Below are 25,043 nucleotides of genomic sequence, written 5' to 3' on the forward strand. Positions count from 1 at the left end.
TCAGTTGACCCTAACACCTGAAAACAAATCTGGAAGTGGACCTGGACAGGTATCTATAAATCTATCTTGCTAAACATGTAAGAAAATGGAACCCTGTGGAATGAGCTGGAGATAAGTTGTGAACATGTTTGTTAATATAATATTATTGTAATTGAAATATTTGCTCAGAGGGCATATTTAAAAAAATCATTCGTCATTGTATTTTGAGCTTAGAAAAACACATAAGCCCTTTTCAGACTTTGTGGTTAGAGTTTTTGTCAGTGTTAGGGATGAGCGAGCAAGTTTTTAAAACTCGAAATTGTGACAAATTGTGACAAAATAAATAATTAAAAAAAAAAAAAAGATTGCTTTTCTGATTAATGAATACAGCACCGGAGACCATGGGTGATCCAACAAACCTAGGGTGGATTTTAAAAAAAAAATAATTTGCTACTAGGTATGTTTTAAATCGTGGACCAGATCAATTATAGGTTTGCTGGATCGCCAATGGTCTTCTATGAAAGCCTATCTTCTCCAGTCCTGGAGAGCTTTAATAAAAGAGGCCCAATGCATTACTTATAGGAACTGTGCTGCAATCCACTGAAAGCTGTGGTCAATGAACTGGCCTATAATTAAACTCATTTTTTGCTACATGATTTTTGCATTTCTTTGTAATCCCTCAAAATTTATTGTAATTATATGCCCCAATCCCAGCCTTAGCTGATAATGGCATGATACAACAAGACCTATGAATCTTTGTGGTGCAATTGCAATTGCAATTGCGATTTTCTTGACCATTGTTTCAGTGCACAAGCATGACCATCCCTTCCTAGGGGTAGATTCCCTCTAACTTCCCAAGAACAGGAAGCGAGGGCAACGTTTACCAACAAGAATACCTTGGCTTTAATTCCACACCATGCTTACCAAAATGAAAAAAGGTAATAATTACCAAGAGTTGTACTTAACCAGGGAAGACAATGAAGTCATGTAATTTTAGACTTCTAGTGTAAACTTTAGGAATACATTTGTTTAAGGTGGCGACAGAGGCCAGCTAGGTCTTTTTTTAAACCTTATTTAATGATTGTTATTGATTTGTAAATCTGTAATGTCTAGGCTTATTTTAGATCATGTTGTGCAAAAGTTGGTAGGCACCAACTAAAAAGCTCTTTACCTTTGGTTGCCTTTGCAGCACTGCATATTGACTAACTTCAAAAAGAAATTACTTTCGAGTTACGAAGGACACAGCTCCTTTTTAAGCCACAGAAACTTATCAATAATTTTGAGCTCTGCTCCAGAGCAACAGCATAACCAATTCCTTATCTGTAACATAAGTCTACCATCTGGATGCATTATACACCCTGCATAAAGTGTTCAGTTTCACCTGAGATTCACTTAATGGTATCCTTAAGTGCAGTGGGTGGAGGACCTAACAAGATAACTGTGATGTGCATGGCTCTAAAAGCAGGTTAACGTTGTTAGAAGAACCATTTGCTGAAACCTAAACACAGATTACACAATGAAATGCCCATTAGGTCACAGGGAGATAGGTATCGGTTGAATAAAATGACGTTGGTTTATTTTAACATATTTACCGTACTCCGGTAACCCAATTAAATTAGGAGTATGCTGATGTTCATTCTTTTTTGTGATTAGGATCCATCACAGGAATGGAGTGACACAAAAATGCATTTTCATGGTTGCCGGTTCCGTATAATAAAATCTCTGGTAAGAAATATACATTATTAAAAAAGAACTATCTATGTTTGTAAAGCAGAACTACTGGGATATTACATTCACACATCGTATTTGGCAAGTTGATGTTGAATTTTTTAAAACTCGAAAGTGATCAAATCTAAAATATGTACATATTTCCTTTCCATAAACTTGTACTGAATTTTTAAATCCATAACTTTACACATATAATCTATAAATCTATAATTCAGTCTTCTGTTATGCTGGAACTAAAGAGATCAACAGACAATTTACAGGACAAGATACATTCACAAAGATACAAAATTATGTAAAAAAGAATAAAGGCGGAACGAAACCAAAAATGAAAAATATTGCCCAAAGAGTTGGCCACCATGGCAGATGGATGGGAGTTCATTCAGTCCCAGCATCCACTGGGGAAGTCAGAATGCGCTGAGTATTCTGGCATCTTATGCTTAGCTGTGCATGTGTTTTTGACCGATGACAGATTTTGACAGCAGGTAAGTACGTTTTATTGCAGAAGGGACATTGCCTATCCCCTTCTGGAATAAAGACCTGCATGATCGGTCATTTTTGAAAGCGTAACTTTAGGGATCAAGCAAATAGCTCTCAGTCCTCTGCTCTGTAGTCTGTGGCATCACTAGTTTCCCGTTAGTTGTGCACGGTCCCTTGGCATCCCCTGCTTTGAGAATGTGTGCGGCTAAAGGCGATTTGGAGGTTATGCTGCATCTGCTGCTGCTGGTGTGTTTATTCATTGGATTTACAGTTGCTGACACTATCCCTTGGGCACAGCAAAATGTCATGGGGGCAACCGTGTGCTTAGAAACTACAACTAGCCTCCCGAGGGTGAGTGGGGGCTTGCTATAGGTGGCGTTAGATTGGGGGACTGGCATCAGGGAAGCATTGGTGCTGGACCAGGGTCTTTGTCAGGATCCCAACCCAGGGATGCTTCAGTGCCTGGCTGCAGCTCTGTCTACTGCGCGACTTGAGGGTTTGCCTTTTGCACTCTGTTGGTTTCCTTGGACAAAGATACCTTAATACTTAGTATCTTGCTGAACCTTGAACTCCTTGCCCCTCCCAGGAACTTCCTTTTTAAGCCATGTCTCTGAACTTCCTGTTGCCAAATTACTGTGCTCTGCCAATATCTTGCTCTTCCTGCCACTGTTACATTGCGCTCTCCAAACTGCTACCTGTGTACCGACCCTTGGCTGCTGTTTTAACGACTACTCTTCCTCGCACTCGGTTTCCAACTTACACCATTGGCTACCAACCTCGGCTTGTGCTTTGACTACATTTGTGTTTGCTCCTTATGTGCTACCGGTGCTTGTGCATGGATCCTGGACTGCTTCTGCCTGTGTCTGCTTGCTGTTTCAGCCACTGGACTCCGAGCCTGACCCCTGATCGTTACAGCCTTACGGAGGGACAAATGCCCCTCTGTTATCCAGCCCAGACTTCCCTTACATTCCTGCTTCAATAGGAACAAATATTAAAACACTCATTTCCTTATTCAAAGCAGAATAGTCTGATATGAACATGATATTTTCATTCCAAATGGATAAGCTTCCACGTTATGTGTTGTAGTCATTTAAGATAAATGCAATAGTGTCCTTCGGTGAATGAATACTGTGTTCATCCACTTTACACTGGTTCACAAGGAATGCGAAAAGTCTGACATATGTTTTCTACACTATAAACAATAAAGTGTCACCGACAGCATGGATCTCGTAAGATGCGCCAGACGAAAACATATATTTACTCACACCCCATTAAAGTGAGGAGAGGCCCTGACCAGCCTTCTGGCTGTTTTATGTAATGAGGCTGGCAGTTTTCTCACTAAAATTACTCAACATATTGAAGACAAAAGTTGAATTTGTTAAATAATTCCATCAGCGAAAAGGAAACACCGCTGAACATTCTGTACTGTGTAACAGATATGAATAGCAAAATGTCCCTTTCTTCTTTAAAGCAAAAGATGACCATGTGAAAACAGATTCATGTACTCATCCCAGGCCCCTGCATCTTCACTTGGGCATGTTTTTATGGCTTTAAACCTAATAGATGGTACTGAGAGTATGAGTATGATCCTTATATTACAGGTCACTAAGGGTAGCAAAGGAACAATGGAGATATTCTGTACCACAAGAAGTATGAGTGGGCTTCCTGGGGGAGAGGACATCAACTAACTTTAACTTCATAAGCATCTTACAGAACAGTGTACAAACTTTACTGTTTGATGACACCAATTTACAGCTCATGCGCTTTGCCCTACTGCCAACAAGTGACTAAAAAAGGAATCATGCTGAAATCAAAGTCCACAAAACAATTATAAAAAGACTGGAATGTTAATGCAAAGGCCAGGTCTGGCATCAGTCAATCAGAAAGGAACAGTCAGTCAATAAAAAAAAGAGAAATAAAAATAAGGAGAGGGGAAACTGGGGTTTCACTTTGGCAATTCAAGTAAATTAAATATAAAAGATTACATATACATGTAAAAGACCATATTGGCCAAGTAAACATATAGATTACATAGGTTAGAGTAGGTTAAGCCCATTCAGAAGTCATAGAGTCTGAGACCATTAGCTATGCATAAAGTTCCCTATGATCATATAGGCAAAATAATAACATCTTGTGTCCAACGCATTTCGCCAAAGGGCTTCTTGAGGAGTGAGTTGAGAACTCTAAAGCATATAGGTTGAGGGAACCTCCCTCGAACATAAAAGGAGCTCTACAAGGAGTTTGAGCGATTGCCCAGGTGCCGCATAACCCCCCCCCCCCCTCCATCAAATCATAGTATAAAGTTTGGTTAGTTAGTGGTCTGCATAGAATACATCCAGGCCAGTGTGAAATGTTAATGCAGCCAGAGCCTCTGGTACACTTCTGGAAGTCTGAACAATGCCTTAAGCTCTAGGAGTTAGTCAATAGACTACAGGCAGATGACCAAGGAGAATGCAAAAGAGTCACTGGACAGCAGAATGACAACTTCACACCAAACACTCCTTCGACTCCCCACTGTTACAATTTATTAAGAAAATTGTGGACTATAGAGCAGTGTTTACCAACCAGTGGTCCACGGCTCAGGCAGGTGCACCTCTGAAAGGACCCTGCTGGGGGGCACACTGGACCATATCCCCTGTATGGATCGCAGGCTCAGGGCAGTGGGCAGGTTGTGTCTCTGGACACAACTCACCTGCTCTCCCATTTCAGCCTCAGACCTACGATAAAAGAGTGGGCGGGTCTTTGAACTCTGTGAGCTCCAAAAGGTTGGCAACATCTGCTATAGAGGACCATTGTCCTTTTAGGAGAGTTGAGGGTTCTGCACAAACTAACCATAAATAATCTTAGGTGTGCAATACTAACTCAGGTGCTAGTCTTTGTTTCCAGGTTACCAAGTTTTGTTTTTTTTTACTAGTTTGTGGACACTCTACATGCCTTTTGAACCATGTAAAGTCTCCTAAAACCAATACACTATTTTAGTGATTGTTACTTTAGCCATAAATGGGTCAGTTAATAGGGATAGAACAGACTCTATAGCAGCCTTTCTCAAACATTTTAACAAGGGGGAACCTTGAAATAACCTTTAGGTCTTCAGGGAAACGGCTACTATGATTACTGTGTTCACAGTATATTAGTATGGTGGTCAGTGAGAAGAATACCTCTTAACCTGCTGGCTATTGGGAAAAATGTCACCCTTACAGACCAACAATATCATTGGTGTCAGTTAAACGGGCCCAGGAGACACAAATTGCTCACCGCTCAAGGAACTCTTAGAAACTATTGGAGGAACCCTGGTTGGGTTACACTGCTGTATAGAGAGAAACTTATAAGCAGGATCACCACTTTAAGAAGATCATCAATTTCAGTGTTCATAGATGGTTGTCATCTATAAAGCGTTGATCAACCCAAATGAACTTTTATAGCTTGCCAAATGAGCACCAGTCAAAATAAGTTCATTGTTATTTGTTATAAACACCCCACTTGACACTTTTCAAAAATGTGAATGTGGAACTGATGCAAAACTATAGACACTGATCACCACTTTTGGAAATGACAATTGCGTTTAATAAAAGCAGTCAATTTTATGCATTTTTATGTATTTTACTTAGATAAAATACAATACAGCAATCAATCATTGATCTTTACCGGGATAGAAAAAAATTTGATTGCCCTTTTGGAAATCTGGCGACTTCAAAAGTAGTAATCAGAAAAAAAGGCCAAACAAAAATGTCACAGAACAGAAATTAATATTCCTCACTATTTTCCCCATTAACACAGTAACATTGAGCAGATGTGAAACCATTACACTGTCTCTAGAGGGTGTAATCTGAAAAAGGATTCTAACTGAAGTAATAGTCACAATTTATTAGTGAATTACCAGACAATCCTTTGCATTCATTTTTGCATTTATCAGGTCAAAGACTGTAATTTGCTTAAGTATTGGTAGCATAATTAAAAATTATATTTGTTTTAATATACTTCTGTTTATGTTTTTTTAAATCCTTTGCTACATCCTAGAGTTGACATCCTGCAGGCATTTACTGTCTACAAGTTTCAGCAACAGCTTCACGGCATTCAGGTATATGAAGATTGAAGGTTTTTGGATTAAGATAGGTGGAGCGTTACGGGCTAATTGGGGTGTTAAGTATAGTTTTTTGAGCAGAGAGTCAAAGTGCATCCGTGGGGCTTTCCCTACTACACCCATAAAGTGCAGAAGGCAAAGAGCACTTATATTGCTAACTTTAGCAACCTATTTACTTTTTGGGGATTTAGGAGCACAAAGGTGTCACTTCCCTGCTTGCTGCTGCTTCCTGGAATGTTGGGGTTCCTAGGCACAACCTTACCTATCATAGCTGTATATCTGGAGTGTGAGATCTAAGGCACGTCTATCATATTTAGTCCTAGGAGGTCTGGAGTGGGATTTGGTGATTTCATTGTGTTATTCAGGGTTCCCCCTGCCTGAGGCGCTATTATCATAAAGCAAACACCTGCACCTTTGCCAGGATTGTGCCTTTACACAGTGTAGAACAAGCCATGGTACATCGGTAATAGGGAATGATCTGATACTAAGAGACCACTGATACTGGTGACTGGTCCTTGGTCCTTTGCTTACCTCATTCCATGAACAACTTCCTAAATTCAGTTCATCTTTAAGAAAACCCATTTTTTCCCCGACTACAGAATACAATTGTTTTTATAAGTTCTTCTTTAAAACTTGGAACATTGTTTATTGCATTCTGACTTGAATCCGGTTTTGTGAAAGTAATAGTGTAAGTGGCCAACAAATAAAAAACATGGCTGTTATGAAACCAAAATGACACAAGTTATCCGTCTTCGGATGGAGGCATTGGCGGCTCAGGAAGAAAACCTGCTCGATATTAGATGGCCTTTCACTTGTACAGATGATGCCGCAGCAAGTTTTTTACCAAGTTATAAAAATTGCAGCAGCACAATAAATTGTAAGACAAAAAGGAGAGAAATTCAATTTAACCAGAAACTTGTAACTTTTCACTTAAAGAGTGCTTAGCGGAGGGACAAGCCGGGAGGATGTCAAACATCAATACCTTGTGCCGCTCTTACTAGATTGCCCTCAGAAACAAAACCATATTTTATACCCCCAAGGGAAATTTAGTACAAGTGTAGCAAATTTTCCTTTCATATTGCTGATGGAGAGTCTTTCTGAAGATAAAAAAAGAAAAAAAAAAGTGTAAACATTATTTATACACTAGGACATATATTATTCTGGTTTTGACAGGGGAGCGTTTTGATAGCAGCCAGCGCTTTTGTATTCACATACGTTGATAGGGACAGATGCTAAGCCGCGCTGATCGATGGGTTGCGTCCATATTCCAGTGGTTTTATTGCTGAGTGAATTTATGCCCCCAGCACACATGGAGACCCAGAATATGGATGTATTGCAAGGCAACCTGCTGTGTGCAAAGACAATATACAATTTAGAAGAAATATATTCCCCACTTATAGATATATTTCCCCATCTTAAATGGACAGTAAAGTATAGGAGGAGGAAGTAACGCACGCAGAATGTGTGTTATCTCAGTGTGTTTGCATGTGTTAGGCAAATAAGTGGAATCTGAGATGTCAGCTGTGCATTTCATGAACTTCACTCAATCCATAATAAAGTGATGGAGCAAAAAAAAAACTTAATATATACAAAATAAAGGAATTTCAAGCCCTGTACAGATCTGTACAAACGGTCTATTGGGGTCACTTTATAGTGACAGGAAAAGGGAGGAACATTGTACACACAGTGCTGTTTAGCTTTATGGAGAGAATGGAGGGGCAAGGACAACCAAGTGTCACCCTGCTGTGTCTCTCTCCATAGGAAAGTGCACTGGTCCGCTTTGATTGGTCATTCATCAATCCATCAGGATGGACCTAGTCTGTGTATGCAGCTTAAGACAGTGGTTGCTGCTTTGCTCCTAATTCCAGATAAACCAGGACATTGAAAGCAAGGAAATGATTGTTTGCTATGAGAAACAAATATTGTATATGTATAAAATAAAACTAAACATCACATAATATATATGACACAAATAAAAGCATTTTTTTAATATTTTTTTAAAAATATTATATAGTTTATTTTTATTTTTTATATTATATAGGTTATTTTTCACAAGCAGTGGACGTAACTGAATTTGACTTGGCATCAACCTTTTGGTGTCCCTGTACAAAATGACAAAGCAGAACATACAGCCAATCAGTTGTGTGGTAGAACAAGGAGTAAGATTGTGTTGCTTGAAGCATCTCCTGGTTCCCTTTCGCCGTGCAGCCTGAGATATACCTGTGAGCAGCTGGAGAGGACTTAGCAGCGGATTCATTTTTGGCTCCAATTCTGCCTTGCCATTGGCTGCTAGGACTTTATAGCCTTTCTGTTCACAGCCACCAGTGCCTGTTGTAGCGATAAGCCTGGCTGATCTGCTGCTGGTGTCTTCATCTGTTTCATTTACAGTTGCTGACTTTGCCTGTTTTTCCGAACTTAACCTTTTTTCCTAGACTTTGCCTGGGACCCTGACTCTGCTTTGTCCTTACCCTCCAAAATCTTGTTTGGCAGACTGACTACAAGAGTATGGTCTCTGGCTCTGTATTCTGGACTTATCTCTACTGGATTCTCTTTAATGAGTTATTTATGGGCTCCTGGTCCTCTGTCAGTCATTCCCCAGACACCATCCTTTGCACACATAAGCAGTGGAGCAACCATGTGCTGGGATGGCGCAACTATGGCTTGCAATAGGCAATGAGTGTGGCATTAGATTCAGCGACTGGCATCTGGTGAGCGCTACTGCTGGACCTGAGACTTTTATTTGCCTTTTCATTGAACCTCCTTCATACTTTCCCTAAGTATTTAGCCCTATAGCCCTACCAATGGTAAAGCACAGAAAATAAATACAATGCTTGCAAAGACAGAACAAGAATATGTTTATGTTAAGACAAAAGCAATTATTGGGTATGGGCAGTTCTGTTTTTAACCTTAAAGATGTCACCATCTTGCAACAAATATTTTTGTCCCAGGTAATATTGTGGGGATCTATTCTACGTCAGTAGGAGGTTTGAAAAAGCCCAGGACTATAATGTTAATAGGGAAGGGAAATCTGGATAAGAGGTCACATATTCTTGGCCAAGGAGGTAAATTGCAACACTTACTCCATTATTATTATAACTATTAGTAATAAACAGGATTTATGTAGCGCCAACATATTACACAGCGCTGTACATTAAATAGGGGTTGCAAATGACAGAATACAGACAGTGACACAGGAGGAGGAGAGGACCCTGCCCTGAAGAGCTTACAATCTAGGAGGTGAGGGAAGTAACACACAATAGGAGGGGAGATACAGAGTGATGGGAAGTAGTGAGGGTTTCAAAAGACAGAAGAAGATAGATAGGCAAGTTTGAAAAACACCTATTCTATTAAGCCTAGTACAGTTAAAATTCTACAAGATATATATAAAAACCCCCAACATAAGCAAATCGCAAGATATCTTATTTGTTGTAGAACGCCATTTCCTGTGTTCCTCTGATATGTAACAAGTGGTTGAAAAGCCTTTCAGTATTAGTGCTCCAGCCTGGCATCTGTGAAGAAGTTTATAACACTGCAGCTTCCCAATACCCCAGTACTGAACATGGGTGTGCAAAAACTTCTACTAAATGGCTGATATACTTCTGCACAGGGTTTCATGATCCAATATAGGATGTCTGCGTCTGCAATAAGATTTGTCAAAAACATCTGAAGGCAATGCATGTGAGGATATATGGTTTGACAAATTATCTTTCCCCTTACCCTCACCCACCAATCACGTGTTAGTTTTACCCTACAGACAACATATTTTGCAGAACTCTGCAATATGACCATGTTACCTTGTTACAACAGCTAAATCTAGCCATCCAGAATATACTTAATAGTTACCTGTCTGGTAGTTGAGAGGTCAAACCTCCACTTTCTTTCAGGGATATTGATGCTGCGGCAATCTGGATATGTTGGATAATGTGCCCCTACCATTTGTGGTTCCTCTAGGTGGCCAACAAGTCTAAAAGCAGCTTAATGGCCGGTGTAGCCTGGTCCTGTACACATTCATCTGGACCTGTTCTTGGAATGTAAAGACGTGGAAGGCTGTGAAACGTCTTCAACATTGCAAGAACAAGTCCAGCCTAATGTGACAAACTATCACTAGATATTCAATGACCTGGATAAATGAGAACCTTCACAGATGTCTTGTACATGGTGAATTATTCACTGTATGAAAACACTTTCATATAACTGTATACATATCAACCACAATCCATGGTTTCCATTAACTAGAAAAACATGATATCATGGTCCAATGTGATTCATAATACAGCCTAGTAGATGTTCAAATGCTAAAATGCTTTATATTAGTAATAACATAATGCGAACATACAACTGGTATATTAGGAAGAAGCAGAGTTATTGATGGGCCTTCTGACCTCATGGGCATGGCAGCATTTGTCCCTTCTGCATCCCTTGTAATTATTCCCTACAGCATAACACAACCAACATTAACAAACAGCAAAAATCCCTACAAACAGTGTGCAATGCAGTCATAAAGATTGTACAGTGAGAAAAAATAAAGTGCTAAACGGCCCAGCTGTTAAAATTAAGCACTCAGACCGAAAAACATTTAAACTGTTCTCTTTCATGAATTTCAAGGGCTTTCATTTTTAATCATTTTTTTCCTCCTGCTACAATCCTATCTGCTTTAAGGGCACAAAGGATTAATGAAAGCAGACTCTAGCAATGTGACCTTTACTTTGCATTAAAAATGCTTACTTGAGCAGTCTTGTGTGGACCCTGAGAACAGATTTCTGCTGAATACTAAAATCTGATAGCGTGTAATGTTTCACATGGATTTCTTCATAAAATTGGGGACACTTCTCCATAAATATACTTAGATTTAAAAAAGGAGGAGAGTCTAGTTTATTCAGACAGATCAGACTGCAAAAGGTGCAGCTGATGCGATAAAACAGTAGCCGTCATCACAGCATTCTAGGTCTTAGCTCGATGGAAGCACAAAATGAACTCTAGCCGTACCAGATGTGTCTCCTTGCTGTTTGTCACACCTGCTCAGGATCACTTTTGTGTTTAACGGTGATGAGCTTGGAGGTTTGAACTTCCCCTGCTGAAGCAGCTGCTTTTCAGGAAGATGGTAGCTAAAATTCCACCTTACTGAAGATGGCGGGAGGGGGTTCTATAACGCTCAAATCTTGATCTGTAGTTATTTTTGCCAATTTAATGTGTGTAAGCAACTTACTAACTAAAATAATATTTTATTTTAGACCCAGTGACATCATAACTTGTCTTTGTGCTTACCTAGGGACCACAGGCAGATCATGGCTGGTGGCCTTGTTATGTTTTCTGCATTATGTTTTCTCTATAATACACCAACCATTCTCAAAGCGAGTTCCATTGAACCCTAGGATTCTTGGAATAGTTGGTAGGGGTTCCTTGAGCTTTAGTTGATGGACCTGTCACCTGATGGTGCCTGCATAGTTCTGGGTTCATCAGCATTTGTTGGAACCAGTAGAATGACATTAGTGATCATTTAGCTGCATATAAGGGCAGCATTTTGGCCGACACAGTAAATGGGGTTCATTTGTGAATATAACTGTAAGTGAATTTTTACTTCTGAGACCCAAGGGTTCTTTTGGAGTAAAAGGATTGAGAACGGCTGCAAAACACAATTGAAGGCTGGAGTTAAAAGTGAGAATGCTACATCTTATCTTATCTTAACCCCTTTGCATAAAACATCTTTCCATTCCATACCCAGTAGAATAAGATGTATAAAAGTCATATGATATAGCCCCTCCTCAAGAAAAAAACTACTTCCAAGCAGTAAACACCAATATGGCAATGTATAACTAATGTTAGATACCCAATTCTTGACATGAAATGTAGCAAGTGTCAGAGAAAAATTCTAAAAATATTATTCTTAAAGTAAACCTGTGCCCAGATCATGCACAGGATCTCACAGATTCTTTGAGAACACATACCTTTAAAGTAAAAACAGCTACGGAGGTCAAATAATAGATAGATAGATGCACTTTACAGACTCCTCTCTTGTACTGAAACAGCTTACTCTGATTTCACTGCACACTGTGAGCTTCTGTGTATTAGAAGCTGCACCAAATAAGACAGTGTCTGCTTCACTACCTGGCTAGAGGGCAATGCGCCTAATTTGGCCCTTAATATGACCTGCACCATTAGCCATATTTGAGTTATTTCAATAGAAGAGGTTTATCATTACATTTGAGCATTAATACAGGGTCCTGTTTTATTGTATGCACAGCACCTTACTGGCCCTGGCCATTATCCACGCATACAGAAGCTCAGACACTGTTATTGTCACTGGTTGCTAAAGATTTTATTCAATTATTGCATTAGAATGTTGATGAGGGGTGGAAAAAGGAATAAGGAAAGGAACAAAATCAGAATAAACTACAAATTAAAATTTCAAATAAATGCAGCACTGATCTCTAATAAATCACATCCAAAAAACTAAGACACTGTAAAAAAATCACTCTAATAAAAAGGCTGATCAATTGAAATTTATGTGGCTGATAATCAAAATCATCATCAAACAGAATTAAAATATGTAAATATATGTTCATCTATCAGTAAATATATTTCAATGAAAATAATTAGGAATCACAGCAGTTGATCGTTCCTATGATTGCCGTCACACAGAGATTTTAAAACATGAGAGACCATATATTAAGAGAGTTTGAGAGTTAGGGGAAAAAGGTGACCTGGAGCCTGACGGGCTGTCCTGCCAATTGCTTGATGTTACATTAAAGGAATTTAGGCTGTTCTTGTAATAGGGTGAATTATCATTATAAATTATAAAATATTTACCTAGCCTACTGAATGAGAGGATAGTTCACTTTGCAAGACCAATGATAGGCAAAAAAATTAGCAAAAAACAGGATTTTTCCTTGAGCATGATTGGATGGTTGAAGTCAGTAGACCTTGGTTTCATTTAGTTAAGTGAAATATAACTTTTAAAAGAATAATCCACTTTGCTGTGTAAAACATCTATATTCATTTATTAAATTAACATCATTGGGTCTGCTTTATTAATGCTCTCCAAGGCTGGAAAAGATACACTTTCATTAGTGAATCTGGGTGATCCAGCAATCCTAGAATGGATTTCTTGAAATCACTTTTGCTAGCTAATGTTTTAAACCCTGGACCAGATCTATTCCAGGTTTGCTGGATCACCCAGCTTCACTGATGAAAGTGTATCCTCTCCAGCCTTGGAGAGCTTTCATAAATCAGGCCCATTACAACCCGCCCATTCTCCCATCGCAGGCTCAGACCTGCGATTGGAGAGTGGGCAGGTTCTGGCATTATGACATCACTCAGGGAGAAGGTTTTTTCTCCTTTGAGTGACACATGTCTCCGGACCACGCATGTGATGTCTGGAGTCCGTAGATTCAGTGGTCCGCAAGCTCCAAAAGGTTACGGACCCCTGTATTAGAGGATCTTCAGTCTTTTCTGTAATGAACGGAGGTTCATCTTCATTTTGTGTCTGAACAGAGCACAGATCCATGTGACAATCTAGACAGACTGACCAAAAAGTCACACACTCTAAAAATAAATTAGATTGCCTTCAATCATTTTTAAATTCTGTGTGGTATTGTTTTGATAAGCTTATGCAATGTCACAACAATTATTACCACCTGGAGTTGCAATCATTTTCACCAAGATCTTGTATTGATGACTACAGCCTAATGTCTTCTCCAGCACATCCCAAAGATTCTCAATAGGGTAAAATCTGGACTTCGTGGTGCCAATCTATGTGTGAAGAGGATATCCCATGATCTCTGAACTAATCACAGTTTGAGTCCAATGAATCCTGGCATTGCCATCTTTGAATATAGCCTTGCCATTAGGGAAGAAAAAATCTTCAAGTAGTCATCTGACCTTATTTTTTTGGCAAATGTTGGTAAACCTAGACCTGACCAACTGAAGAAATCTCAGGTCATAACACTGCCCCCATATGCTTGGGGGCTTGTTTTTGGCCAGGCAGTGCAAAAAGAACAATCGGAGGTAACAAAATCTTCATAATTAGGTAAAGGCTTTATTTTGAGGTAGGAACATATGAACTCAACTGGGAGATAATATAGCTCTGGCATGTCTAAAAAACTGGCACGTACCCTGCACAAAATGGTATTACCCTGCTTACACTATATGGGATCGCACATGCATTTTAGATGTTTTGTAATTAACAGTTTTTATTTATTTGATTGTGAATTAAACTTCTCAACTGGAGTTGCCCTTTAAAAGCTGTGAAGCTTGTCAAGAGTTGAAAAATGAGAAACAAAACAGAGAAGAAGCTGGGAACACAGGACTCAATGATGATGTATGTTTTTAGTAGTCAGTAACATCCAGGGGCAAATTTATATTCCCATCAGGTACTATCTTGGCACTTCATTGCTCTGCCTAATCTGACTAGTAATGGTCCTTAAATGGATCATTGAGCTGAGATGTTACCAATTGGAAACTAGCAAGTAATAAAGCATTGCAGAAAATATTAACTTGTTCATTTATTTTATATGTTTCTATTTTGAAACTCGTTTCTTATGATTAGACATTGACATGAATCTGTTCCTTCCTTATATGTAAAATAGGGGTTTGATTGCTTTTTATAGTCTGAAATTCTCACTGGTGGTCTTACAACTCTGAGATATGGGATATTATACGAACAACAGATCTAAAAGCAATAGATGTTTGTTGTAATAATGGAAAATTAATACAATGTACAAAAAATACAACCAAGATCAAGATTCTAGAGAGAATTAAAGAAAGGGATTCTGGGATCTTTTCATACATTAAGTTCTGTGTTTTTTTTTTTGGAAAATGTATCCGTTTCCATCACCAAATGGTCCTGAAAATGTAAATGTTAAGGCACTAGATACTAATGAATAAATCTTGCTTTAATCAAACATTTAGTAAAATTAAAAAGGGATCCAAATCTCCAGATTGGCATTAGAGCGGGGTCATTAGGTACACTTACCCAAAGGTCAAAACTTCCCATTTAGAAAAAACGCTACGTCAGCTTTATTTCTGCTTTTTTGATCATGCCCCACAGTATGTAAATGATCACCAATTTTCATGATCTTACAACTCAAGAAGAAATGTAACGAGTGGTAGAGGAAGAACAAAGGGGTAACATGTTTTGCTAAATCAAGGCTCTTAGAAGCACAGTAAGTGTATAATCTGTGTGAGTCAGTTATCGACTTATGAATATTTAATAATGTCTGAAGGATTGGAACTATAAAGACATGCAACTATATAAACACCAATCAAATATTACCACTGTAGCGTACTGGCATGCTGACATGACATGCAACATATCCACTTTAAAGTACATCCATCATTTTAAAAACAAGCTAAACTGATTAAATTATTACAATATAGACACCAAGGCTACTTTTATCTACTCCCAAATCAAACACGGATTCCAACTCATCCTACCAGTGTGATCCCACCCCACCCTCCAGATCATCTACTTGGCCCATCATTGCAGTGGACAGATTCAATGCCCAACTGACTGGTGAAGAAAGAGGTTTCAAAACTCTCAACATTTCTATAAAATGTTGGAGGCATATTTCTTATAACAGCATCACCAGAGCTGAATGTCAAACCTTGCATATTCTTTGTGTTGGATGGAAACAGAGCTTTTGCACGGTTTATACTCTACCCTATATATTGCTCCATTCCCTTGCATCACTGGGTTCAGGCCAGGTGACACTAACATATAGCTAGTGAACTACACCATAAAAGTAGGGTCCTTTGCTTCCCCATACCAGAAGAACAGGAAATTCTACAAAGGCTTGAACTTAACCATAGAGTGGGAAGAGAGTGGCAAAGTGGCTAATGGCAATTGGTTAAAGAGAGATTTATTGGCCCTGATTTATTAAAGCTCTTCAAGGTTAGAGAGAATATACTTTCATCAGTGAAACTGGGAAATCCAGCAAACCTAAAATGGATCTGGTCCAGAATTGAAAATATTTGCTAGGAAACAGATAATGACTTTTAGGAAATCCATTCCAGGTTTGCTGATGGAGACAGGAGAAGATAGACTATAATGAGAGAACCTGGGTTATCCAGCAAACCAGCATGGGATTACCTGAGATGACACCAGGTCTTTACCAGGGCACCCCACAAGGGGCCAGTAGCCTAGGGGCAACCAGGTTCTGGGGGTCACCAGGTTGCGACCCCCAAGGGTCACCCTACCTGAGGAGGAAAGCTGGTGCGGTGACAGGCGGCAGGCAATGTAGTCTGTGTCCAAGGAAAGAGTCTCAGTTCTTGGAACTTATGAAGCAGCTTAAATTGGCTGCCAAACATTTTCAATATTATAAGAACAAGTCCAGTTAAACGTGAATAACAATGACCAGATATACAACTAGCTAGATAAATGAGAACCTTAATGGACAATATTCAGGAATGTTTCGGGAGGCAGTAAAATAAAATGTATACAGACAGTGTCTTATAATTCCACAAATTGTATTTTGTCATTTGGATTGAATGGTTTCTTTAAAATAAAATAATGGTACATTCCTGTAACTCAACAGCATATTGGTTAAAGAAATCGTGACATGAATGAGAATCTGCAAAATCAACGTAGCCTGGTCCAATGATTGCACTTGCCAGTATGAATGTGTGTGAGCCTAAGGTCATAATAACGGTGTGCCATTCATGCTGATTAAATGGACTGCCATGCACATTAAGCCCGTAGGGTTATACTAGTTCTCTGTTGTGTGGCAGAAAGTTAAGTCGGAGAACCTAAATGAAATGCTTTGCACTGCGAGCTGATTTCCCCTGGGAAACACATACATCAACCAAGAAACTGCTTCAGTTTAATGAAACCTTTTCAAGAGATGAAATAGTTCACTGATAATCAAAGATTTGATTTTAAAGATGTATATAATCATTTTAAGTTTACACAGAACATTCTTTATTATGCACATTGTGCTACAAGGTACGCGGCTTCCTTTTTTTACTATTTGCAGTCAAAGATCCCCTAAAGAGCTAGGTTTAACAAAATGGGTGTGGTCTTATGGGCCCCATAAACAGTGGGGGTGGGGCTTCACAATATCAAATTTTAGACTTCAAGGTAAATCAATAATTTACTTTGTAATTCAATAAATATTCATAAGCTTTAACATTTAAAGTTGTTTCCAATATCTTATAAATCTGCAACTTTATTATAGGATTAATCGGTGACCCTGCCACAGATGTCAATATTAAGGCAATTCTTGTAATGGTCTGACAACTATCTTCCATTTGCTTCTATGTGTTGTCACCATGTCACATATGTCCTAATGATGATTACAAGAAGCCACATCAACACACATTGTGCACAAATGTTCCACCATTTTATGAAATAGGAAGCTAGTCCAGAGTAATGATGTGCAACTGATGCTGGGAAAAGTGCATGTAGACAGGAAGTAGTTGAAAGACGCTAGAGGAGCCACACTTAAGCTAGGTACACACTTCCAATAATTATCTTTAGAAAACGAACGATTACGACTGATCAACGATTATGCATGATTGTACTTGAACAATCGTATTGTGCACAATCCTGTACATGCTGTAACAATACGACCGCTCAAATATAATCCACCAATAGTGTACACATGCTCGATACAAACTTTTGAACGATGCAGGAAGTAGCATGTAGAGGAGAAAGAGTATTGCAGAAACATGCACTATCACTGAACGACTGTACACCATAGATAGTGAACGATAATCGACCAATCAGTTTCGCAGTTACGCTCGTTCATTTCCAATGACAATCCTCATACGTCGGCGTCGTTGGTCAGTTGTTGGTCACCTTTTTGTGAACGATTTTTGGCCGATTGGTCGTTTGTTGTTCGTTTCCAAACGATAATTATTGGAAGTGTGTACGCAGCTTAAGATGTAAAATAAGATGGGAAAAATACGAAAATTCCTTGAGAAATACAATAAATAGCAAACTAAATGCCATCAAGTTTTAGATCTACATTTTTGGAAATGTTCTGTAAAAGTTGTTTGGTGAAAATATTCTCCCTTGAGTAATGCAATCTCAGTTCTTTACCATGATGGTGTATATTTAAACAAATAAATAAATCAAATCTCTCTAGTTTATATCCTAACCTACTCTACCCTATATTTATTCCTTTTCTACTCTTCCTATCCAATATAGTCTTAAATCTGGGTTATCACATTCCTTTGGTTACTGAGGAATTGTTTGTCCAGTAAATTCAATAAGCATAGTATACTGTAACAGTGGGAACTTAACCACCGTATGCACTTTGGTCCTCCCCCAGTTATATCCTACTTCCTGTACATATATTGGCCCCCCCTTCTCCAATAAGATCCCACACCCATTGCCTCCCCCTATCTGATAAGATCCCACACCAAGTGCACACATTGGTTATCTCCCCCAGTAAGATCACACCCCCATTATACACATTGGTCCCCCCTGGCCAATAAGATCTCACACTCATGCATACATTGGTCTTACCACCCCAAGTGCACACAACTGTATTCCCCCTATGAAATTCCACCCCTAGTACACACATGGGTCTTCCCCCTAGTGGGATCACCCCTGTACCCACATTTATCTTCCACTCTAGTAAGATCCTACCACTAGTACGCACATTGGTCTTTCCCCAGTGAGATTTTACCAGCCCCCTGTATCCAGCTGACCCCCTAGTATCCAAGCCAGTAGTGTGATTGCACCTCCAGTACACAGAGCTTACTAGCCAGTTTCACACCAGTTGTACGTTTTTCACTCAATGACCAATGTCTAGTATAAGAAGATCAATATTTTACTAATCAGTGATTTTACCCTCCCTCTTTATATATATATTCTCTAATCTAGCAGTTTTGTACAGGAGTTACACCTATTGCACTTTCAATATTTCTCTTAGCACACATTAACTTCAAAATGTATGTATGGCTCATTTTTATTTTTTGATTTTGGAGAAATTTAAAAGGAATTGGAATCACTGGTAATTTTCTTTTTGATTCCTTGATAAGAAGACTTACTTTTACCCCTCTATTTTTGCTATTGGCCATGGTCATTGGGAATAAAAGTGATGGAAAATTTTGAGCTGGTAACTAAACAGAAATAATTTGATTTTTTAGGGTACATCATGTCATGTTTGGGAGACTTCCTAGGTGAAACAGATCCCGAGACCCAACAGGGGTTTTACCCCTTCCGTACTACATCCAATATGTTAGGGAAAGTTTCTGCTATACATTGACCTTATATAGAGCTCCTGTCCTAAATACAGCTGACGGAATTGGTCTCCCAGCAGATCAGAAGCTCATTCAGTCTTCTTTGGAGTGGTGACAGCAGAACACATCAAATTCCTCAACGCATTGCCAGCATCTGTGACAACGTCAGGAGGAAAGGGAGGTGAATATCTAGTTCCCCTCATTCTTCTTTATACAATAACACATGTTCTGATTGCTTTGTCTGAGCTGTTACCATTTTGACAGTGCTTGTCACCACACAATCAGCAGCACACATGTAGACAGAAGTGCAATATAATTATCTATTATCATTTTAAATACTTTTAGTCAAGAAGCAAAATGCACAAAGATTCTGCCATGGTAATGTAAGAAAATGTAGAAATCCGAGTGATGTGCTGTGTTATCGGCACCACTCATTATCGGTATCATATAGTTACAAGGCATCAAACATTTTTTGTCTGCAGCAAATCTACAATAAAACAGGGATAAAGCCTGATTTCTTTGTTATATAGGACAAATATTATATTATAGGAAAGTAAAGGGCTTTCAAGCTCACTCAATAAGGCAATGCAGGAAGAAATGGAGCAGCAACCATGGTAAATCATTTTTTGGCTGAATGCAATAATATCAAACCAATGACAAAACAACTACTTTGCTCAACAATAGTGCTTTACATACATGAACACTTGTGACACTTGTCCACCATCGTTGCCTCCACCATAGGCAAAGCTTCCACAATGTGTTGTACTTGCACATGCAGATGCCCACTTTTAGTCTGTTCTTCACAATATCTCATCAGTTCTTACCCACTTTACTACACCAGTACCCTCAACATTAGGCTAAATCCTGGTATACAGCCCTAAACTTTGTAAATATAGTTCCAGCCCAAAAGAAGAGTATTTACATTTTATTATTAAGAAAAAGAAGAAAGCCCCCAACATCTTTTTATTGCCCCTTACTATTTGCCTTGCTGACCCTAATAGTATTGGTTCGTACTAACAATCTAACATCAGTCAGATTCATTCCAGATCATGCAATCACCATAAAGGCTATGACATGCAAGCTGCAGTCTTTAATCAGAAAAAAATTGTTACATCTTGCAGATCACACTGTAGCCTGTAGGTGGCAGTGTGTCTCTGTTTAATACTGTAACTAGCTGATACAATTATAGCAGTAAAATAATATATACTGTATACATGCTATACATACTGTATAGTGAATGTGTTTTTATAAGCCTATAAAAAAATATCTGTTAGGATTATATTTACATTTATTGCTGCAAAGTAATACTGCTAAATGGCCTAGACATCTAGTCTTCAGTGAGCCCTACTGTACACATAAAAGGGGTAAAGGAAGTCTGTCAAAGAGTAGTCCACTGGTTTATTGGTTGCATAATGTAGTGTGGATATATTATATGATCTAAAAAATCTAATTGAAATAGAAATATAGGATTATTCCTACTACCATGATATTATTATCTGTATGTATCTGTAAAAGGTGTATAAATAAAAATGAACACTTACCACACTAAGACCAAGCAGTTCCCGGTGGACATAATCCAACCTTTGCTTATCGAGGTTCTCCAAGTAGTGTTGCAAGCGGGTGTAGGTGTAGGGGTAACAGTAAGCAAACTGGTATACCTCATCCTCCCGGTCAAAGCAGAATGCAAATGACATGACATAATTTTTTCGATGATCTGGGCAACGATAATAGTACACATTTTTGGAGGGCAGCCTTTGCCTGCAAAGAAAAGAATAAGATACAATAATTTTCTATATTCCTGCCAGCTTCTAATGGGTGAGACCCTAAGGGGATCTGGTCAAAAAGTCATCATCAGACAACTTAGACAATTCTCAGCAACTTAGCATTTCATAATGTTAATGCAGATCCTGTATTATTGTCAGATCGGCCTTTCTTGATCTTTTTATGGGGGAACCATTGAAGTAACTTTCAGGTCTTCAGGGAACTCCTGCTATAATTACTATATCCACAACTTGCAATACATTAGTGTGGTGGTCAGTGGGAAGAATGACTCCTACATTGCTGGTCAGTGGAGAGAATGTTACAAATTGCATGTGCAGTAAGATCAGCATGTTTTTTTGTCACATTTACAGTATGGCGCACCACCTGATCTTGCGTCTCCAATCCACTCCTAGAAGAAGAAGGAAGATGGGAGACTGACTGAATAAGGATTGCAGAGGGATCAATAGCTTTCCACAAATAAAGGCTTTTTTTTCTGAAAGTTCCACTTTAGGTTTGATTTACAGAAAATGTTTTTTAAAAATGTTTTCATGCAAGAAATGTTATTATAGCCCTCTAACCATCAGCAAGTTTGCCGACTAAAGTTCGACTTTAAAAATGTGGCATTAGACAGGGCTTATTTTTACATAAAGTGAACAGGCAGTGTGCGGGTTGTGTTCAGGGAGACAACTCGCCCACCACCCTGAGCCTGCAATTCCATACGGGAGACGTGGTCGGCAGTTCTGGATGGTGCACCTCCCTCCCCAGCGGGGGCCAGAGCCAATGACCACCAAAGAATTGTTTGCAAAGTAAAAGTGGGCATGTGTGCCCATTCCCAAAAAAAGTGAGGGTACGGCATTCCCACCAGTTACTGCCCCACTACAGCCCTGCCCGGGACCGAATTAACTTCTGCACACCAGCTCGGGCCAATCAGGATGGCAGAATATTGGAAACAGAAAGAGAAGAAGGACGTAGATTGTGGAACCGATGACAGCACAGGGACAGGTGAGTGTCAACTGTTTTTAGTTCTGTTTTAATGTTTGGGGCTTTCCAAATAAATTTGCATATTCATCAATGTAAATTAATGAAATCGAGAAAATTTGCAACATTGTACAGCAGCTAGGAAGACTACAGGTAGACTTTATTTTCCACAACTCATTAAAAAAACCTCCATGAACAAATGTATAGGTAATATGCATTTACCAAGGAAAACATTTATAGGATAAGAGTAATAAAAATAACACAATTAAGTGTAATTATCACTTTCATATTTTTACATTAATAAACCACTTAAATAAAGTGTGTGTTTTTTCTATAAATGGCTTTTGCATGCAACACGGTGAAAGCATTATAAATGACCTATAAAAGGCAACGCTTTTTACAAGCATGATTCCTGCTCAGCTAAAATGAAATGCTTAGAGCTGCTGAATAAAGAATATTTTTTTTATATTGAATTTTTTTTATGTGTTTAAATAACCAGGCAAGCACTCCTCTGAGTCAGCAGATCAGGTGTTTCTCCAGCATGACTGGGGATATGCAGGTTGTAACCCCGTCGTCTACTGAATGTAAATATTGGTTTAGAAAATTGGCAGTGAACATTTTAATTCTGTCCCACGCTTTCCATTTATCTGTCCATGTAGAGCTGAGCTCACAGAAACAGTCCTACCTACACAAAGGTGGGGAGCAGCCGCAGTACACGGAGTGGTGCTACTTGCTTCAAAGTTACACTCCAGGCAGATATAAAAACACAATTTGATCCATATATAATATATAAAAGAATTAAAAAATGTATTTTATAATGAACTACCAAAAGTACCAGAATATTCTTATTCAGTCCCCAGTACTAGAGATTGGAGGGAGGAAGGCAGGCGAGTGAACGGCACCCTTTTGTGCCCCCCTCCATAGGAGTGAACAGTGATCATTTCTGATCAGTTGCTCATCAATCCGCCACAGTGGATTGGAGACAACATTGGGGTACTCTGTATGACAGATTTTTGCTCAAGACAAGTATGACCATTCATCTTGGGCGTTGATCATCTGACATGTGTATGTGGCTTAGGATAAGAACTGGGGGGCCACAAGGACTGGTCAACAGGTATATAACAAACCTATATAACCTATATAATAAACCCTGTGAATGGTATAGATCCCAGACCAAAAGGTAACGCTAAAAAGAAAAGCTCATTTGTAGAGCTTACATACATTGAGTTTATCTAGTAAGTAACTCTTTATAGTTACAATGACTTGCCGTACCAATATTAGAAGTGTCTCTTGCTCTTCATTTCATAAAAAGGTCTTTTCAAACTATTCCAATTAGGAAGCTTGAGAATCCTCCTGCCTTTTAGAAACTCAAAGACCTTTGCCTTTAGTGTATTTTACCTTTCATTGCAGAAGTTAAACATCTGTTTTATTACTCATCATGACACCGGCTTTCCCCCTGCCTCTGGCTAATGTGTCCGAGACTGGTTCTGCGGCCATCTGGCTCCAATATTCTTCTACCATGACTCGAAACCATTTTCTCCTCTTCAATGTCATAACTAGTCTCTTATGGACTTCCATGTAAAGAGTAAAGTAAAGTAAAACTAATTTATTCATAGGAAAACTAGAGTGTTACTAAACACTAGACTACAGGGGGAAATAAAAAACTGAGGATAGTATGCACTTGAAAGGCTAAAATATGTTTGCAGCTTTTATGCAGTGTTGTCCCAATTTTCCACTAATATCCTTTTCTTAAATGTCTATCTAATGTGTATTTATAGTTTACTTCTTTCTATATGTTACATATCTAACAATATATATATTATCCTTAATATATATCCCTAATATATTACCCTTATTTGTAAAAGTTGTTAAGAAAATTGTGTAATCGAATTGTGGTCAGTTCCATTGCAGGGAGCCGCCATCTTCCTTCCTCTTTACTTCCTGAACACAATCTTCAACCATCTTGATTAGCCAAGCCGGGATATTGTACCTACCTGAATGGGTTCTAGCACGTGCAAGGGAAGCCATAAATATCAGGTTTCACTGGCAACCAGTTGCATGCACCAAGTTTGCCATGCAACACACTGAGAGCAGTTATGGCAGAATGGGCATTTCCTGTCCTTTTCTGCATTAACCCCTTGCCTGAAATGCAAAAGGCAAAAATTACTATGTTCTAACCCTACCCCATTCAATCAGACAAACTGTTTTTAATACTGTCTCTGTTCCTGTTGGGGAAATTACCCTTTGCTTCCTGATCTACCTAACACATCATATAGGATGTATACTTCCCACTAGCACACCAACAACAATACAAAACATAATAGAGAGAGAGGATATTGAAACATTGGTTATTAACAAAGTTAATAACTGGTTTAATAACTGGTGAGTTTGTGTCCAAAAAAAGAACAGGTAGGATAGGCCTCTGACCTCCTGAAGCCGATCTTTTCCCAATTACTAACGTACTATGCCTTGTTATTCTGATTTCTATCTCTATTAAGAAACAGGGCTTTGCATTTTTATGGTAGAACTGCCATCCTAATGACTGGTGATCTGTCCATTGGAATAAGGTTATCTATGGGTTAAGAATAAAAAAAATTAAGGGAGGCATCAGTTCCACAAAAAAAAGCAAAAGGTTATTGCATTGCAGAGCATTAAATACAGCTTTCTCTCCAACAAGGAAAACAAAGAACAGCACAGTACTGATATCACTTAACCCATCTCCAACGCTTCTGGGACTAGCAGTCATAGGTAGCATGGCTTTGCATGAATTGTAGATACAGGTAGTCCCCGGGTTAAGGACATCCGACATATGGACGACTCCTAGATACGAACGGGGCTTCCCTGCTCGTTCCTG

General features: G+C 38.9%; 1 protein-coding gene across 2 annotated transcripts in view; it reads right to left on the reverse strand.

Moving 5' to 3' along the window:
• AGBL4 (AGBL carboxypeptidase 4) overlaps positions 1-25,043 on the reverse strand; it is a 917,984-nt gene that overhangs the window by 414,978 nt on the left and 477,963 nt on the right. For both annotated transcript variants that reach the window (XM_072419611.1, XM_072419609.1), the window contains exon 5: positions 20,992-21,208. In XM_072419611.1, the coding sequence (XP_072275712.1) occupies positions 20,992-21,208 (217 nt within the window). The remainder of the gene's footprint in view (positions 1-20,991; positions 21,209-25,043) is intronic.

The sequence above is a fragment of the Pyxicephalus adspersus genome, chromosome 8 (assembly GCF_032062135.1).
Source record: "Pyxicephalus adspersus chromosome 8, UCB_Pads_2.0, whole genome shotgun sequence".
Classification (NCBI taxonomy): domain Eukaryota; kingdom Metazoa; phylum Chordata; class Amphibia; order Anura; family Pyxicephalidae; genus Pyxicephalus; species Pyxicephalus adspersus.